Below are 19,554 nucleotides of genomic sequence, written 5' to 3' on the forward strand. Positions count from 1 at the left end.
TCCGAAATGAAGCTAGAAATGCAATCAGAAGTTTTCTAAAAGTAGGTGGATTTATAAAACTAAAGGGCAGGGAAAGGTCAGGATCAGAGACGCAGATAAGGAAACTAGTAAAAAGACACATGATATTAAGATAGAAACAACAAAAATGTTAAGGTAATAAATTTTGTATCACACATTCCATTTTTATTTAAAAAATCACATTGGTATATGTGTAAAGGATAGAACTAGAGGGAATTTTCCTTTCCTTCATTTTACTCAAGCAATACTTTTAACATTTTTTCAGAGTATATATTTCATTTTTCATTTAGAAAATTATAAAAGTACATTTCAATAAGGTTTCTGAATTACCAGTTCAGTCTTCAGATCTTGAATTATAGTTGTTTCTTTGTTTAATTCCTCTGTCAGATATGTCACTTTTTGTTCAGCAGCTTCTCGAAGACTCCTTTCTTCATCATATTTTGACTTTATATCTAATTAAAGATAGTTACATAAATATTAGTTTCATGACATTAACTCTAGGAAAGGGTAGTTTTATAAATTCTTATCTATTACATTGCATATCTACATATTAATATGTATTAATTACATATTATTATGTATGGATAACTACATATTACTAGTATGTACATATTATTAATATTAATTCAAATTCACATTCCTTAGATAACCCTAAATATATACAATAAACTTTTACTTCTGATTAAATGATGAACTTAAAATAATCAGATGTTTTTGTCTAAATTCCATACAGCACTGTCACTAATTATCATCTTAATGTATACTTAATCACATATAATAGTTTAACCTAAAAGCATGTAGTTAAAGAAAAAGTAATTGATAGCATAACCAAATGTTAAATCTAACTGTATTATTTAATTTCTTCAAAATGTTACTTGTTAATCTTTAAGCATGCCCCAAAGAAAATTCACCTTTTCTAAATTAGAAGAAAAATTCTACAGAGAAAATCGATCCTTTGAAAGGAAGAGGTGAGAGGACAAACAAAATAATTTATACAGCAACTCTATTATTAAATTCCAATAATCACTACCATAGTCTATAACAAATGTTTTATCACACCAAAATACAATACACTAAAATACAATGCCTTATTTCCAGGATGTACAATGGCAAAAAGGTAACGAGACTCATCATTGGCTAAAAAGATCTGATTCAATTTACCTGCAATTTCAGTGGCAAGTTGGGCTGCTTTCTGTTCAAATAAGTCTTTCATTTGCTTAATATTAAAATTTTCTGTTTGGGCTTCTTCTAATTGGTGTTCCAAAGACTGTAGTTCTACAAAAATGTATCATAGCTATTTAAATACATAATTAATGCTAATTACATTTCCTAAACTGTTATTACTTATATCCTAATCATTGTTGTAGTTAAAGACAATCAACATGAAAAGAAAAAAAAAAGAGAATCAACATGAGTCTATCATCCAGTTACAAATGGAGAATCTTCATATTTCAAGAATTAAGCATATCTGATTCATTTAAGACACAAGTCATAATTTATAAATATATAAAACAAATTAAAGGAATATTTAGCATCATACTCAAATAATCTATAAATATTTGTTTCAAAAGTATTTTGCTTTTACATTTCAGTTATTTTCCTATAACCATCAACTGTCCAAAAAGGAACATATTCTGGCTTTCTAAATAAAATTGATTATATTGAGAAACAAGAACAGGGAGCCTGGGTTAAGCATCGGTTAAGCATCCAACTTTGGCTCAGGTCATGATCTCACAGTTTGTGAGTTCGAGCCCAGAGTAGGCTCTGTGCTGACAGTTCAGAGCCTGGAGCCTGTTTCAGATTCTGTGCCTCCCTCTCCCCCTCCCCTACTCTCTTCCCCTCTCCTCCCCTCCCCCACTCACACTGTATCTCTCTGTCAAAAATAAACATTAAAAAAAGAAAGAAATGGTTTAAGAACAATCCAAATCTTAAATAAAATAATTAAAATATGCAGTCAACTCCTAATACTCCATTCTCCTAAAGAGATTTCAAAAAAAAAGGGCGAGACAGATTTCAGAGGGAAAGTAAATACAACAGCTAACCTCAAAATACAAATTTGATTATTCATTGAGCATTCCTCCAAAGTCAATTACAAAGATGCTAGCTTCATCATTTTATTTCAAGAGAAAAAGAGGACATCATTCTTCAAACTAGATTTAACTTTTCACTAAAATGTACTAATGTGATATTTCAGAAGTTTATAACTTCAGAATATACAGAACAAAGAAAACACTAAGATTTTTATCAACTGATTAAACTATAAAGTTCACAACTAATATTCTAAACCTAAAATATGACTATTAGCTTCACTGTTTTAAAGCCAGAAAGTATAATCACAATACAAATTCATGTAGCAGGGATCAGAGCAAAAGAAAGTAAAAAGTGAAAAAGAAGAATGAGAGGGGTGCCTGGGTGGCTCAGACAGTTAAGCTTCTAACTCTTGATTTGGGCTCAGGTCATGATCTCACGGGTTCCTGAGTTTGAGCCTCTAGCTCTGTTCTGCACTGACCATGTGGAGCCTGCTTGGGATTCTCTGTCTCCCTCTCTCTCTGCCCCTCCCCTGCTTGAGCTCTCTCTTTCTCAAAAGTAAGTAAATAAACAAAGAAGAAGAAAAAGAAAAATGAAGAAATATCTGCTTTAAGCAAAGTTCAAAGTTACCTGCTGATGAATCAGCCACCAATCCATCAGGTTTAGACTCCTCAATGGAAACAAGACATAAACAAACGCATTAAAAGAAAAAGACAATACTATTATAATTGCCAATGTGAAAAAAAGTCTCTACAAGCCACATTCTATCAGGTAAGTAGCAAGATTCTGATTAAATTTTGGTCTGTTCACAATCTTCCAGATTTCTAAAGTACCATTAGGCAGACTGGCATAATGATCTAGCTGTAGTCACTGGTTCTAAGAATTTTTTTTATGTTACCATATATTTAAATTATTGTGAATCTTATAATAGGTACCATCTTAAGTTCTATAAATTCAGTAAAGATTTTAAAATAGTATAAACTATCATTATAAATATAGATTCTAAAGCCAATACTGAAGTCAGCAAATAAGATTCAATACTATAATATATAAAAATCTGCAAAAGTGAAAACATGCCATGAACCATCACTACTATAAAGTTTGGCATTAAAAGCACAAATTTTTAATTCATGATTATAAATCATCTTTTAAAAAAGCAGAAATAAAGAATATATTCCATAAGGTTTAATTTATTATGTGCATTAGGAATAAAATACTATACTGCCAAGTCATTATTTCCACATTCTAAAGAATTACACATATCTTCAAGAGTTTAATAAAGCAACTCCTAGTGTATCTGACTTATTTTCCTATACATTAGATTTAGACATATTGGTTGCTAAGAACCATCAATATTTTAAATACATTTTCCCCAAGGTAAATTTCCTACCAAGGCAATGTCACCTTGCACTGTGGAGAATTTAATTTATTAAATGTGAAATAGTCATCTCAAATGTGGTAAACAATTTCCTCTGTTTTCAAGTACAAAAAAATAATACAGCACATGTTTGATTATTTGTTAATGGCATTTATGTAAAACAGAGTAAATGAACTTCAAGTACTTTAGATTACTAAAAACCTCTTTCACAGCCTCAAATACAGAAGCTGAGTAGTAATAAGACTAATAATATCTTGTTATCCATTTATTTGGGATTTTTTTTTCTAGTCCAAATGACAATTTTTGGTGAAAAAACAAAAAGGCAAAAAAGATAGACTGAGAGTCACAATGTACTAAGATAACAGGCAACAGGATCACTAATTACTTTATAAAAATATTAGAACTATTATTGAAGGTTATCCACTTTATTCTTACAAATGAAAACTACATTTAGTAAAATTTATTACTCTATGATCCTTCATGTAATTGTAGTGCAAAAGCCAATATAATTTTAATATAAAAATCATAGTTGGTTAAGACATTTAGAAAATACATTAAATTATGTATCAACAGAATCTTACTCCAAAGTAACCACTTTTGTTACCCATGATTTTCGTTTTTTCTACATATTATTTTTATATAAAGCTGTGTGTGTTTGTGTGTATACATACACATATACATAAATACCTTTATTCTGTTTTTTAAAACCTAATACTGTTTAAAAAAATAACTAAAATTGTTAATACAACCATTTCCCCATATTTTCAAACAATCTTCAGTAATATTAACAGGGGTGCCTGGTGGCTCAATCGGTTGAGCAACTGACTCTTGATTTCGGCTCAGGTCATGATCTCACTATTGGTGAGATCAAGCTCATGTCGGGCTCCATGCTGAGAGTGCAGAGCCTGCTTGGGATTCTCTCTCTTTTTATCTCTCTCCCCCTCCTTCCCTCCCTCAAAAATAAGTAAACTTTAAAAATTCTTTTAAAAAGAATATAAACAGTAAACAGTTAATAGTTCTTTCCCTACTAGTAGACAATTTAGTGATCTCCCATTTGTCACAACACAAATGCTCTGAAGAATCTCACTATTGTCTGAACCTATATTTTTTAACCACTTAGGGATATTTTCAGAAAATAAGAATAATGCAGCCTGGTATTAAGAAAAAAAAAAACAACCCACAGGTCACTGATTCTTAATGGAGCACCTTTAAGAAATAACATCTGAGCTTCCAAAATATTTGTTTGCATTCATTAGAATTACAAAGAATATACACTGTAGGCTATTAAATACAGATAAATTCATTAGGAAGTTATTTATATCAGGCCACCTGCTTACAAAATGCTTATTTTTAACAATGAAAATAAACATCTAATAAACACACTTCAAGTATTTAAAAGCATTTACTTGCTGTTGCAGCCCTTGAAATTTTTCTAATTCTTTCTTTAATTCTTCTGAGTACCATTTTTCTTCCTAAGGAAAAAAAAAAGATTTTTAATTAAATTTCAAAAGATTTATTATCTGAAACACTGAAAATACACAAATGTAATCATTTCTACTCTTACCTTAAGTGAAGCCTGAAGGTCTTGGACCTCTTGTCTAAGTAGTGTTAAATCATCTCTAAACATATATTGGAGAAAAAAGGAATTAATAATTAATGTTCTCTAACAACCTGGTCTCTTAATAAATCATGGCTAGTGACTGCACATTAATTTCTAGTTTTTGCAATTCTTAAAAAAAAAAGCTGCTTAGAATTTTATGTATACTGGCATATATATATAACCCTTAGAAAAATAATTTTATTCTGAAAGCTCCTCATTCATAAATGGAAAAACACTTTATCACAGAAATGATATAATCATTAACTGCCTGAGGCCAGAAACAAAATATCTCCCATTAATTTACTAACCATAAGGATCAATACCTTCCTATTGTAGTTAGCATAAAATCTAAACTCATTAACAAGGACTATACAATCTATACAATCTAATCCTTGTCTTAACACTCTCCTGCTCATTTACTCAGCTCAAGCAACACTGGCTTCTTTCTGTTCCTTGAGTCTTGTCAAACTTCTTACATTCTGTTCTCCTCACCTAAGAGTCAGTCTGACAAGGAATGGTGAGCACACTCTCAAGGCCCTAACACAGGAAAGAGGTAAGATCACGTGCATTCATAATAGCATTACACTTCAAAGCAATTGTACTGTACCGCTTCAGAGCAAGAGCCTCTCCTCCATGACTTGAATCATTACCAGCATCATGAACTACCTCATAGTGTTTGAAAAGTTCATCAGCAGACCCAAGGGATTTCATACACTGGGGACATATGAAACCCTATAGAAAGAGGGAGAAAAAGGTTACAAAACTGTGTTGAATATTGTAAAATAGCAATTTGTGTGTTATGAAATACGGTCTAATGTCTTACACCAATGGTGCCATTAGTAAATTGTAACTTACGATGTTAAGCCCAAATTCAGGTATTGTGCAAAAGTACATCACCATCTATTCTGATTGAAGTTTACAAAATATTAAAAAAAAAAAAAAAAAAAAACCCTTACAACTATCTTTTAGGTTGAGTAAATTGATGGCTAGAGTACAGAATTCTAATTTGAGAAGTTCTAACCTAGAAGACTAGTTGAGAAGTCTGCCATCATATTCCCACCCCTCTCTCTAGATATCCCCTTAGTAAAATAACAGCTGTTCCAATCTACTTCCTAGTAATGATAACCAAAAAATTAAGAATATAAAGCATTCTGATCACTGAGGGAAAAGGTACCGTATTAAATAACTCATAATTACCACAGAGTATCCACAATGCTTGAGAAGTATTCTAGTCAGTAAATTCTTTGCTAACCTAAGATGAACACTGTACAAGCCTAAAATTAATAGACCCATAAAATATTAAACACTTATAAATATTCTCAGAATTATATGGTTATGGCATACAAGGTCCTACATGAATATTTCCTCAATGACCTAATAATCACTCTGATGCTGGGGCACCTCTCACTCTCCACAATTATATTGACACTTCCAACTATTCAGATTTACCTACGTTCTCCAAACCCACCACGGTATCCCACATTCCCGGGCCTTTGCATATACTGATTTTCCCTCCAGCACTACCCTTAGTAGCTTGTCAAGTTTCTACATTCCCTATAATACACAACACACTGGAGCTTTTCATCCATGTTTCCCTAATGGCTACTGTATTATTTTTGAACACACTCTATATTTTCTATGTTATATATTTATTTTAAAAATATGAATAAAATAAATTAACGACTGGCTGGCTCAGTTGTTAGAGCATGAGACTCTTGATCTCAGGGTTGTGAGTTCAAAACTCACATTGGGCATGGAGCCTACTTAAAAAATAGATAAAAATAAAAAAACAAAAATATGAATGAACCTGGCAGGGCAGAATTTGGCAAAAAGACAGAAGAGCTTTAACATCTTGCAGGTTATAAAACTTTCCAAGGAATAGAGTGAAGTAATAAGTACTCCGAACAAGTAAAAACTTAAAAATAAACTTCTCCTTCATTGGGTGCTATACAAATAGCATATATTCATTTATTTATGTACATTATGTAGCAGAATGAAGGCTCACTGAGTACTAGGGAATACTGATATGTAGACAAACATTACCAGACAATGGTATAACATAAGTAAATATAAGGAACTATAGGAACACAGGAAAAAAAGAATCCAACTCTGTCTGTTGCAGGAGTTAGTGTTTTACAAAAACTACACAGAAACTCATTTATGTTATATGTATGTGTATATACACTGGACACTGGAATTAGGTACTGAAGAACGAGTAGGAGTCACTTGTCAGAAATAAAAGAGAGGCATTCTAACAAAGGTGTGGAAAGAGGTTTGAAACACAGACGTGCTGCGTTTGGAAAACAGAGGTATGTTCTGATCATAGAAGTAGAGCGAAGGGCAGGGGCACAACAGGTGAGTGAACGCAATGGTCACCTATGAAACTCTGAAATAAGCAAAGGTAGTAGCACTAAGTACTCAGGATGTACCTTTGCACATCTGAATGACGCCATTTGGCTCCAGAGATATTTGATGCGCAGCACTGTCTTTTGAATGAATGAATGTCCCCAGCCTATGTGTTAATCTAGCTCATGTTATGCTCTTTCTTCAAAATCATCTATTATCTACCATTGTTTTTTGACGGCTCCACTTTATACCTAATTTGCCATTCTTATAACTTCTACTCGGTAACTGTTGTACCACAATAGTTAACATGCTTTTAGTGCAACAGCTATACTATTTACCCGGTCATTTGTCTTTTGCATGTCAGCTTCTACTAGTATCTAGAAGGCAAATTACAGAATGTTCCCCAGAGAAGCCATAGACCAATTACACTATTTAATCTTCACAACTTTGGCTTTTTGACTATTGTCTCTACTTCCAGATTTTGGGTCTAGATATCTAAAGATACCAAGAAAGCTAACGATCACATTAAGGTATGCCATACCTTCTTAAAGCTTCTAAATATTACCAGGTTAATACTCCAGAAAGAACTGATTCATCCCTAAAGAGAAATTTTAGAAATTCAGTAATATATATTTAATCATAGAAATATTCCACCTAAGTGAATTTTCCATATGATTCACCTAAATGAATTTTCCATGTTTAAATAACACTTTAATTTTGGGACATTTCTAATAAAAATAAATCTTTCTAAAATATATATACTTCCTCACCTTCTTAAATAGAAGATACTAAACTTGTTGTTTGGTGTTTCAGATGCATAAATATTTATCACTGAACGGGTGACTTTTACTCTATTAATTCTGGCCTCTTTAATTTCTGGACCCACAGTTTATAGTTTTTTCTTACACCCTGTTTTGTCTTTCCACAATCATTTCTTAAAATTATTCACATAGTGGGGCGCCTGGGTGACTCAGTCGGTTAAGCACAGAACTCTTGGCCTCGGCTCAGGTCATGATCTCGCAGTTGGTGAGTCTGAGCCCCGTGTTGGGCTCCACACTGATGGTGCAGAGCCCGCTTGGAATTCTCTCTCTCTCCCTCTCTCTGTCCCTCCCCCACTTGCAGACTCTGTCTCTCAGAATAAATAAACGCAGACAAAAATGTTTTAAAAATATTATTCACGTGCTATTTTTAGTAATGCTAGCCTGATATAGATGGGAAGGATAAAGAAAAAAGCCTATCAAGACCACATCAGTCATTTATAATGAAAGTAACATAAGCTCAGAGTGAATATCTGAGGGATGCCCCCTGAATACAGTGCATGATCTTTCATTCATGTGCTTTGTAATACTAATTGTGGATATTAAGAGACTGCTTCTCTATTTCTTCGCAACCACCTTCGAGGGTAGATCGATAACTTCCACAAAAATGCTGTTAGTAAACAGTAAAACACTAAAAACAGCCAGCTACATTTTTCCCTTAATTATTCCAAATTTCTCACCAACTTCCAAACATGCACACACACAGACATACACACACACTCTACTTAAGATTACTCTGAGATTTCAGCGATCTCTAATCCTTTCTCAGATACACTACACTTAAAGAACTTACCTTAACTTGATATTTATGGTATCCTTCTTATACCAAGTGCTCTTTCAGTTAAAAATAAAGTTCTTATTTAAATGACAAGTAGGTGATATTGTCACTTTTGATTTTGGCTAACCCATAAAGAAGAAAAGTTGGCACAAGAGGTATGAAAGACAAGTGGTAAAATGCTAAGGAGAGCTCCAAGAATCTTTTAGGTCTCTCTTTTTGCTTGCACCAGGTAGCTAGTTTAACCAGTTGGTGTCTTCCTATATTGCACCCATTTTCCGTATCACCCTAGAAAATGTCTGGTTTAACTGTTCCCCAGTAAAGCTTTTCTGGGGTTCTCCTCAGGCTGAATCACCACTGCACTCTTTTTACAAATATATTTATCACAGAAATTGCCTGGGATAGAGATCATATCTTTTTTTATATTCTTTACTTACCAAAATATATGATGCATAAGAAGTACACTACAAATATGCCAAATAAGTGAATGTTTGGTGAAATCCTTTCTTATATATATAATTGCCAGACAGAAAAACACATGTCTTTTTTTTTTTTTTCTTGTGTCTTTCTGGGTACAAGGAGTTTCATTCTTTTGTGAGACTTGCAAAAGAATCAGAAAAGCTATGTTTCTCTTTGTTTTTAGATTATTGCAGTGATTTTCAAAAGAAAGAGATAGATCAAGACCATCTAAGAAACTTTTTCCAGCCTGCAAAAGGGCAATACTTGCCCTCACTGGCTTCCACCCTCAGCCTTAGATATGGGCCGTCCCACACACTACAGAGAGACATTTGGATGATACACTGTTAATGATGAGTATGTGCCATTTGTCACCTTCCTCAAGTCTAGGGAGTCAAAACAAAGACTGAAACAATGGTACATCCAGGTTCTAATGCTGGATACTTTCTCAAATAAAAACAGCAACAATTAACATGCAAAGTCCTCTTTCTATATACGAGTATAAAGCATTTTAACCCAAAGCATTTTTAAATATGCGTTAATAAAACATTAACTAAATAATAAAGATACAACTTACAAATGGTGAAATCAGACATCATCCACTTTATATTTTGAATTTCATGGCAAAATTTATGAAAAATATTAACTTAAACTTTTATATTTGTTTACAGATTCACAAAAAAGACAGCTGCAAACAGTAAGAGCAATGAACCCAACTTCCCAAGAGCCTGCTTTCCTTATTGAACCTTCTTTTAAGCATGCATGATTAAAGCAATCCATATTCCCTTTGTAGCAGAAAAAGTTAAGCAACACCAAGGCAAGGAAAAACAAAGCTATTCTGCAACCATAACCAAGCTGCTAAAGCAAAAAATATACAGGACCCACAGTAACACTGGAGTCATTAAGAAGTTCCTGTCCTCTTGTTTCATTTTCAGCGTGCACTTGCTGGTAATGCTCCGACAAATCACTAGCAGTTATACATCTTTTCATACATAATGGACAGATGAAACCCTGTGAAATAACAACTTTTAGGAGGATATACATAAAAAGTTATTTATAAAACAAAATACAGACAATGAAAACAGACATAACAGGAAAATAATTAGTACATCTCTTTTTAGTATACATAAGGGAAATTTTCAAGTAGTAACTATATACAAAAACTGAAAGATCTATTCAAAGTAGGACGTCTAAAAGTAGCTCCCATCCTTATGCTGGAAATTCCCATTGGTTCAATTTTATTACAATTACCAGTTGCTTTAGTTGGAATATTATTATTCTTTTTGTTTATGACAGTCTGTCCTTACTTATCTAAGGGCCATTATTGGCAAGTTAGCTTTTATTTTCGATCAAGAAATGACAGGCAGTTATAACAAATAGCTTTATGCGACATCATATTCTCAACAAAAAAAGTTCTTACAATGAAAGCAATTTTTAGTCTTTACCATAATCCACTAGCCTAAGACCCCATATTTGCCCATAGCCGTAATTCCCAGTAGGGGACTCTTCCTTCTAAATTTATGAACCAAATAAAACCATTTTAAGTCAATCTCCCCAATTCCCTATTCCTAACAGTATCTGTATTTTAAAATGTAGGCCATTACACTGATCTATGGTTTAATGTTTTGTCAGACAGGAAAGTAGAGGGATAAGAGAACAGAGGAACTGAGGGTATCGGAAAGTGAATAAAATGGAGAGTGTAGTGAAGGACAATAGGTTATAAACGCCATGAGTTTTTGTGTCAAAAATAATGTGGATTTGAGACTCAACCAATGCTAACTATATGACTTAAGGAAGTTACTTTACTTTGCTAAACGTCAACTTCCTCATCTATAAAATGGGGTTAATGTTAGTACCTATTCCTCTAGAGTTATCATGAAGTACATAAAATGCTTAGTCTAGTCATAAGGCGTTGTTCAATAAATATTCTGTCATTAGATGTATGGTTAGAGAGGAAAGGAAATGAAGCCAGGAAAGGTTGAAAGACCAGAAAATAGGAATTAAAAACCTGAAATATTCAGCAAGGCCAAAGAAGTAGTAAGAACATGAGAAAGTTTTTGAGAAGACAGGTAGTTGTGTAAGAATGGAAAGATACAGTTTTGACATCTCAGGTGAACTATTCTACTGCATAAGATGGAAGGTACTGCCATGAACTTGAGTAGCTAGAAAAAATTAATAAAGATCACTGGCATTGAAAACATTAAAAACTGGGAGACTTGGATGTTCCTTGAGTCACTAATGTCACTAAGGATATAACAAAGGAGAGGATGACTGTAAATAAGGACCCGAAGTGGGAGGGCAGGCAGGGCAGTAGTTAAGAGCTAGACTTCGAATCCTGGATTCACACCACTCTTAGTAGATTACATGACCTTCAATTTCCTCATCTGTGAAATGGGGTAACAGTAACACCTACTTCATATGGGGGGGGGGGGGTCTCATGAAAGTTAAATGAGATAGTACATGCAAAGTGCTTATCATAGCATCTGATACAAAGAAAACATTCAATAAATGTTAGCAATGATTAATATCATTAATTCCTTTTGTTAACAACCCTTAAAGGAGATTAGCCAGAGGATGAAAGTGAGGAACGTGAATTCTTTCTTTGTTGTTTTCTCTTTTTACTGATGAAAGAGTTGTCTTCTAGGCAACCACAGTCCAAAGTGCTGGAACCACAGAATAGTAATTCCTTAAAAGAATGCATCATTTGCATATTTTTTTTTTGCCATGATAGCTTTGTTCTGCCTTTGACTTTACTAGTTTCTTCACTGTAAGTTTCCACATACAATATTCAATCATTCACTCAAAATGTGTGTACCAAGTGTGATTATTGTGTTCCAGCCATTATTCTACGGTACTGAGAACAAAATGATAAAATAAGGCACAAAGTCCCATCCTCAGGAAGCTTACAGGCTTCTTGAAAAAGTTATGAAAGAAAGTAATTACATTTTAGAGCACACGAATCAGAAAATCCCAGTAGAACCGCCTTCAAACTATATTTAGACCCTCAGGACCTCCACTGTTAACCACCCTGTCGCAAATCAGTCTCACACCGCACAGGGATCACTGCAACAGCCTTTCAACAGCCTCTCTGCTTCTATCCTTACTCCACGAACAGTTTATTTTCCACACAGCAGTGAGAATGTATCCTATAAAGATGTAAACAAGTTTTGTCACTTCCCTTGTCAGAACTCTCCAATGGCTTCCCATCTCATCAGCAGTAAAAACCAAAGTCTGTACAAAGGCCTGAAAGGCCCTGCATAAGGTGGACCTGATTAGCTCACAGACCCCAACTCTCTTCACTCACTGTGCTGGAGCCACACTAGCCTCCCTGCTCGTTTTTCAACATGCCAAGCATGCTCCTACCTCAGAGACTTTCCACTTGTTCCACATGAATGAAACATGGTTGTTCCAGAAACCCACATGACTCATTTCCTCACTTCTTTCAGTTCTTCCTGAGCTATGCCCTTCTCAGAGAAGTCTTCCCTGACAATCCTATTTGAAATTGCAACCACCCAAAACACTTCTTATGCCTCCTTCCCTGCTTTATTTTTCTCAATAACACCAGTTGTTTCCCTCTGTCCGTTTTCATATGTTTTGGGGGTTTTTGGCCTATTCCCACCTACAAGAATATAAGCTTTACCAGGATAAAGTTTTTTTTTTAATGTTTATTTATTTTTGAGAGAGGAAGAGAGAGAGAGACAGAGCACGACCAGAGGAGGGGCAGAGAGAGGGAGACACAGAATCCAAAGCAGGCTCCAGGCTCTGAGCTGTCAGCACAGAGCCAGACGCAGGGCCCAACTCACGTACAGCGAGATCATGACCTGAGTGGAAGTCGGACGCTTAACCGACTGAGCCACCCAGGTGCCCCTACCAGGATAAAGATTGTTGACTATTTTACTCACTGTCATATCTCCAGCATCCAGAACAGCGTCTGACAACAATAGATATTTGATAAATAAGTGTATCTCAGAATCATTATCAAAAGGATAGGAAATACAATTCCCCAGAAGCACATGGAATAAGCATCTATCCTATATGTGAGTCAAGTGAAGTTTACTGAAAAAGTAATTATCTGTAATGAGACCTGAAGGATAATAAGATATTAACCAGGCAGAAAAGTAAAAGAACAAGTAAGACATGGGGATCAGCATACAGATGTCCAGAGATAAGAAAAAACTTGGCACACCTTAAAAGCGGGAAATCTGTATGCCTGGATCAAAGAGCATAAAGAAACAGAACCACACATATAAGGTCAATTGATTTCCCACAAAAGCAAAAATTTAATTCAATAGGAAAAGGTAACATTTCAACCAATAGTACTGAAACAACTATATAAAAAGCTGTGGGTTCCATATCCATATGGAAAAAATGAACCTCAACCACTATCCCATACCATACACAATATTTTAAAAGAAACCACAGACTTAAATATACACATTAAAATGAATTTTTTTAAGTACCATTGGTAAACATAGGAGAAAGCCTCTATGACACTGAGCTAGGCAAAAAAATTCATAGAATGACCCAAAAAGCACTATCCATAAGAGAAAAGGCTGACAAACTGGACTTCACCAAAATTAAAAACTTCTCTTTGAAAGACACCATGAACAAAATGAAAAGCAAACCACAGACTAAGAAAAAAACATAACATCACATATATCTGATTGTGGTGTAAAGTCGAAAATTGAGACGCAGTATTACGCACTCCTTTGTCAACAGGTGAGGGGAGAGCTTCACGTGGCCTAACTACAAGTTCCCTCACCACTCTGCTCCCACAGATAGGGCCTGCAGTCAAACACCCCTCCTCTTCACAGAGCTTCCATATGCCTAAACAGCAGGTTTCAGTTCCCTGTCAGCCCACAGAATTATTCTAACAAGCCAATCATATGCTCCAGGAACCAAGGGGCACCTCATCCTCTTGATACTATAAACCTTGCCTCTCTCAGCCCGTGGTTGTTCATTTTGTTCCCGAGTCCAATCCTCATATGGCCCTTCATGGCATACAGTGTCCTCCTGGGCCATGAGTCTTTTGAATAATAAACTGCTGTTGACTTCATCTGTCCAGTGTCAGGTTAGTTTATGTTCAGCCATCCCTGTGAGCCCAGGACAGAAATCCTTCCCTAGCCAACAGGGCAAATAGGAGGCAATCAAACTATCGACAAGACTTGCACCCAGAGTAGATAAATAATTCTTACAATTCAATAATAAAAAGAGAAATAATCCAACTTTTAAAGTGGTCAGATTTCCAGCTGCAGACAGAAAGAAATAGATACACTTTTCCCTATTCTTCCTGTTGAGCACACCTAACATCCCTAGACATTATATATAAAACAAACATAAGAAAACTCTGAAAGGTGAAGAGAAGGAAGACCAGCTAAGGATCTTAGGATCCAAGCACTGATACAATGATGAATACTCTGGGTTTTCTTTTGCATCATATATTCCAGACTGGGTGCTGGAGAAGCTGGCAACCTGGAAACTTCAGTGAGAGCTTACAAAAAAACCTGCCCTCTCTAGCCAAAGAAGCAGGAAAATGCGGGTCATCAATGAGTAGTTCAGTGGGTACTAAGGATGGAAGCCAGACTAGACAGGGATAAAGAGTGAACAAAGACATTTGCTTCTGGCGATTCATTATACTAAATACTCTGAACAACCATCCTGGTGATAACTGAAGGATATAAAAAAATCACTTATTACATTACATATTATACACATTACATGTTTGATATAAACTGAATGTGTATCCTCATATTGGAATTATGTTGAAGTTATATTGAAATCCTAACTCCCAATGTGATGGTATTAGGAGATGGGATTTTAGGGAGGTGATTAGGTCAGAAGGGTGGAACCCTCAGGAATGTGATTAGTGCCCTTGTAAAAGATCTCAGACAGCTCTCTTGCCCCTTCAGCAATATGAGGATGGCCACCTATAAACCAGGAAGCAGGCCCTCACCAGACACAGAATCTGCCTTGATCTTGAACTTCCCAACCTCCAGAACTCTTGAGAAGTAAATGTTTGTTGTTTAAGCCACTGAGTCTATAGCACTTTTCTTATAACAGCCCATACAAAGACAATATTACACATTATCTTAAATAATAAAATATGACATAAATATCATATGAATAAAAGCAAGGTATTGCTTTATTTCTATTTCTTTTTTAAGTTTTTTATTTTGAGGAGGGCAGGGGCAGAGAGAAAGGGAGAAACAATCCCAAGCAGGTTCTTCACTGTCAGTACCAAGCCTGACATGGGTTCAGTCTCACAAACTGTGAGATCATGACCTGGACCAAAATCAAGAGTGGGATGCTTAATGGACTGAGCTACCCAGGCGCCCTTCTGACTATTTCTTTAAAGTCCCAGAGACATTTCAAATTCCATATAGATGGCTGCTAAGGGCACAGAGTTAAAACCTAGGGTTTGTACAAAGTGGGATGCCAAGGTAAAAGGGAAACAAACTGAAAGAGAGACTGATAGAAAGAGACAGAGAGAGAGAGAGAGACAGAGAAAGAGAGATAGAGATCACCCAAGACCTTGACAAATACGTACCCAAGCACTGGGCATATGAACCTCTAAAGCAGTATTATATGCCAATAAGAATAATTCATGACATGGGTAAAAACTAGTGGCAGGAGGGACAGAAAATAAAATGAGAATGTGAGAGAATGGAATCCAGAGCACAAGAGAATGGATTGAAATTTGATAAGAAAAGGAACTGTTTTCTGTGTACTAAAAAAGGGAGAACAAAGGTGCCAAGTATAGCTTTGGACATTCAGCCAATACTTCCTATGATATAGAAGGTGACTGAGGGAAGATGGGAGAGGGTAGCACACATGAGAGATGTGAGGATATAGAAGGCAGTAAAACTATCTCAAAGAGTAGGAAAATGACCCTAAGAAGAAAATACAGCAGGATCACCAGGCACTGCTCACTACGCACTAGAGACTCTTTTTTTTTTTTTTTTTGATCCAACTGAGGTCAACAATTAAACTTGCTCTTAATAAAGTTCAACTGATACTTTGATTCTCGCTTTCATGGTCTTTTAGATCTTCTCAAGGCTAATACCCATATACATGAAATCAGATGGCCAGAAAGAGACAAAACAGGAAGATGAATGCATAGAGACAAAATCAGAAATACACAAGACAGAAAACAGACTCACCAGCAAACAGGTGTGGAAAGGGGAGCACAGAAAAGGGGAACTAGGTAGGCAGTACAACTGGGCCCAGAAAGGGGCAAGTGACAAAAACTGTCAGAGCAGAATGTGAGTGCATCCATATCTTAAGGACATTATTGGTGGTTTTTATGTTCTTCTCTTCCCTTTTCTCATTTTTCTATAATGAGCAAACAATGTTTGTTAAAAATAATCATAATAAAGCAAATACTAAGGCTAACTTCTCAAAAAAATTGAGTTCTTTCTTACTTTCCCCACTACTTTTTAATAAACTATGAAAGATAAAAGTTCTTGCAAAGTTGTAAAGACAGCAAGTAATGTATAAACTTTATAGATAAGTTTATCTAATTTTTTATTAACTCAGTAGTTCATGCCAGTACAAACACTAATTAATTGGTAATTTTTATAAACAGATGTCAGAATCTTCCTTAAGTTCAGATGACATTAGCAATGAAGACAAATTAACAATATGAATTTTCAATTTTAATATACACTTTCTTAGTCTTAGAACTAAACACCGTATTTTTCTAGAAGTGTGATTCAAAAGTCATATTCCAGTTTGTAAGAAGGATGAGACCTTTCCTATGAAAGTTTAAATTACTGACCACTACTTCAAGCCTCTGCTCATTTTCCTTTAATAATACCAAATTTTATTGCCAAATTATTATTTCCATACCTCTGAAGAGCTTTCATTATTGACATCCACTGTGTTTATAGGAGCAGCTGATGAGTCTAAATCAGAACCTTGAGAGCCAACTCTCCCAGGAGTCTGAAACAGAGAAGAGAGAGAAAAAAAAAAATCAAAGTAGGTATTAATAATATATTCATAAACTACTTAATAATCTAAACAGTAAACAGGGCTAGTCTTACACATAAAAGAAGACAAATACCACTAGCAGCTATCCTTCATTGCAGAGTGTGCCCAATAGCGTATCAAGGTCTCTGTATGCATTCTCTCATTTTTAGTCTTTTTAAATTAATAAAAAGTTTACATTTGTATATAGTGCCTTATAGTCTTCAACTCACTTTAGTCATAATGACATCTCTGAGAGAGGAAGGGTAAATGTTATCTCTAGAGATGAGAAAACAAAGTGGCTAAAAGACTTCTCAAGATTGTACTGTTAACAAAAATCAGAAAGAAGACCTTAGAGAAAAACTGAGAGCTTTCCCCCTAAGATCAGGAACACAACGGGGATGTCCATTCTCACCACTTTTGTTCGACATGGTGTTAGAAGTCCTAGCCTCAGCAGGCAGACAACACAAAGAAATAAAAGGCATCCAAGTTGGCAAAGAAATCAAACTTCCACTCTTTGCAGATGACATGATACTCTACATGGAAAACCTGACAGACTCCACCAAAAAACTGCTAGAGGTGATACATGAATTCAGCAAAGTTGCAGGATATAAAAAATCAATGTACAGAAACCGGTTGCATTTCTATACACCAATAATGAAGCAAAATAGAAAGAGGTATCAAGGAATCGATCCTATTTACAATAGCACCAAAAACCATAAAATACCTAAGAATACACCTAACCAAAGAGGTAAAAGATCTGTACACTAAAAACTAGAAAGCTTATGAAAGAAACTGAAGAAGACACAAAGAAATGGAAAAATATTCCATGCTCATGGATTGGAAGGACAAATATTCTTAAAATGTCAATATTACCCAAAGCAATCTACTTATTCAATGCAATCCCCATCAAAATTCTTCACAGAGCTAGAACAAACAATCCTAAAGTTTGTATGGAACCAGAAAAGATGCCGAATAGCCAAGGTAATGTTGAAAAAGAAAACCAAAGCCAGAGGCATCACAATCCCAGACTTTAACCTATATTACAAAGCTGTAATCATCAAGATGGTTTGGTACTGGCACAAAAACAGACACGGAGACCAACAGAACAGAGAACCCAGAAATGGACCCACAAATGTATGGTCAACTAATCTTCAACAAAGCAGAAAAGAGCATCCAATGGAAAAAAGACAGTCTCTTTAGCAAATGGTGCTGGGAGAACTGGACAGCAACAACATGCACAAGAATGAAACTGGACCACCTTCTTATACCACACACAAAAATAAATTCTACATGGATGGAAGACCTAAATGTGAGACAGGAAACCATCAAAATCCTATAGGAGAAAACAGGAAGCAACATCTTTGACTTCAGCCACATCAACTTCTTACTTGACACATCTCCAGAGGCAATGGAAACAAAAGCAAAAATGAACTATTGGGACCTCATCAAGATAAAAAGCTTCTCTGCACAGCAAAGGAAACAATTAGCAGAACTAAAAGGCAGCCTATGGAATGGGAGAAGATATTTGCAAATGATATATATCAGATAAAGGGTTAGTATCCAAAATCTATAAAAAACTTACAAAACTCAACACACACACCAAAAATAAATAATCCAGAGAAGAAATGGGCAGAAAACATGAATAGACACTTTTCCAAAGAAGACATCCGGATGGCAAACAGACACATGAAAAGACGCTCAACATCACTCATCATCAGGGAAATACAAATCAAAACCACAATGAGATAATACCTCACACCTGTCAGAATGGCTAAAATTAACACCTCAGGCAACAACAGATGTTGGCAAGAATGTGGAGAAAGGAGAACCCTTTTGCACTGTTGATGGGAATACAAATTGGTGCAGCCACTCTGGAAAACAGTATGCAGGTTCCTCAAAAAATTAAAAATAGAACTACCCTATGACCCAGCAATTGCACTACTAGATATTTATCCAAAAGACACAGGAGCGCTGCATCAAAGGGGCACATACACCCAAGTGTTTATAGCAGTGCTACGGACAATAGCCAAAGTGTGGAAAGAGCCCAAATGTCCATCAATGGATGAAAGGATAAAGAAGATGTGGTGTATATATATACAATTGAATATTACTCAGCAATCAAAATGAATGAAATCTTGCTATTTGCAACAACGTGGATGGAACTAGA

At 35.2% G+C, this 19,554-nt stretch overlaps 1 protein-coding gene across 2 annotated transcripts in view; it reads right to left on the minus strand.

Annotated features, from left to right (window-relative positions):
* The window catches only part of EEA1 (early endosome antigen 1), a 112,905-nt gene that overhangs the window by 74,524 nt on the left and 18,827 nt on the right, over positions 1-19,554 (minus strand). The window contains exons 2-9 of one of the 2 annotated variants that reach the window (XM_042992885.1): positions 17,268-17,360; positions 10,305-10,430; positions 5,632-5,756; positions 4,989-5,043; positions 4,831-4,896; positions 2,677-2,716; positions 1,180-1,293; positions 349-470 (exon numbers count right to left, since the gene is read on the minus strand). In XM_042992885.1, coding sequence (XP_042848819.1) covers positions 349-470; positions 1,180-1,293; positions 2,677-2,716; positions 4,831-4,896; positions 4,989-5,043; positions 5,632-5,756; positions 10,305-10,430; positions 17,268-17,360 — 741 coding nt within the window. The remainder of the gene's footprint in view (positions 1-348; positions 471-1,179; positions 1,294-2,676; positions 2,717-4,830; positions 4,897-4,988; positions 5,044-5,631; positions 5,757-10,304; positions 10,431-17,267; positions 17,361-19,554) is intronic. The other variant, XM_042992886.1, reaches the window with a different exon arrangement.

Source organism: Panthera tigris, chromosome B4 (genome assembly GCF_018350195.1).
Source record: "Panthera tigris isolate Pti1 chromosome B4, P.tigris_Pti1_mat1.1, whole genome shotgun sequence".
Taxonomy (NCBI): domain Eukaryota; kingdom Metazoa; phylum Chordata; class Mammalia; order Carnivora; family Felidae; genus Panthera; species Panthera tigris.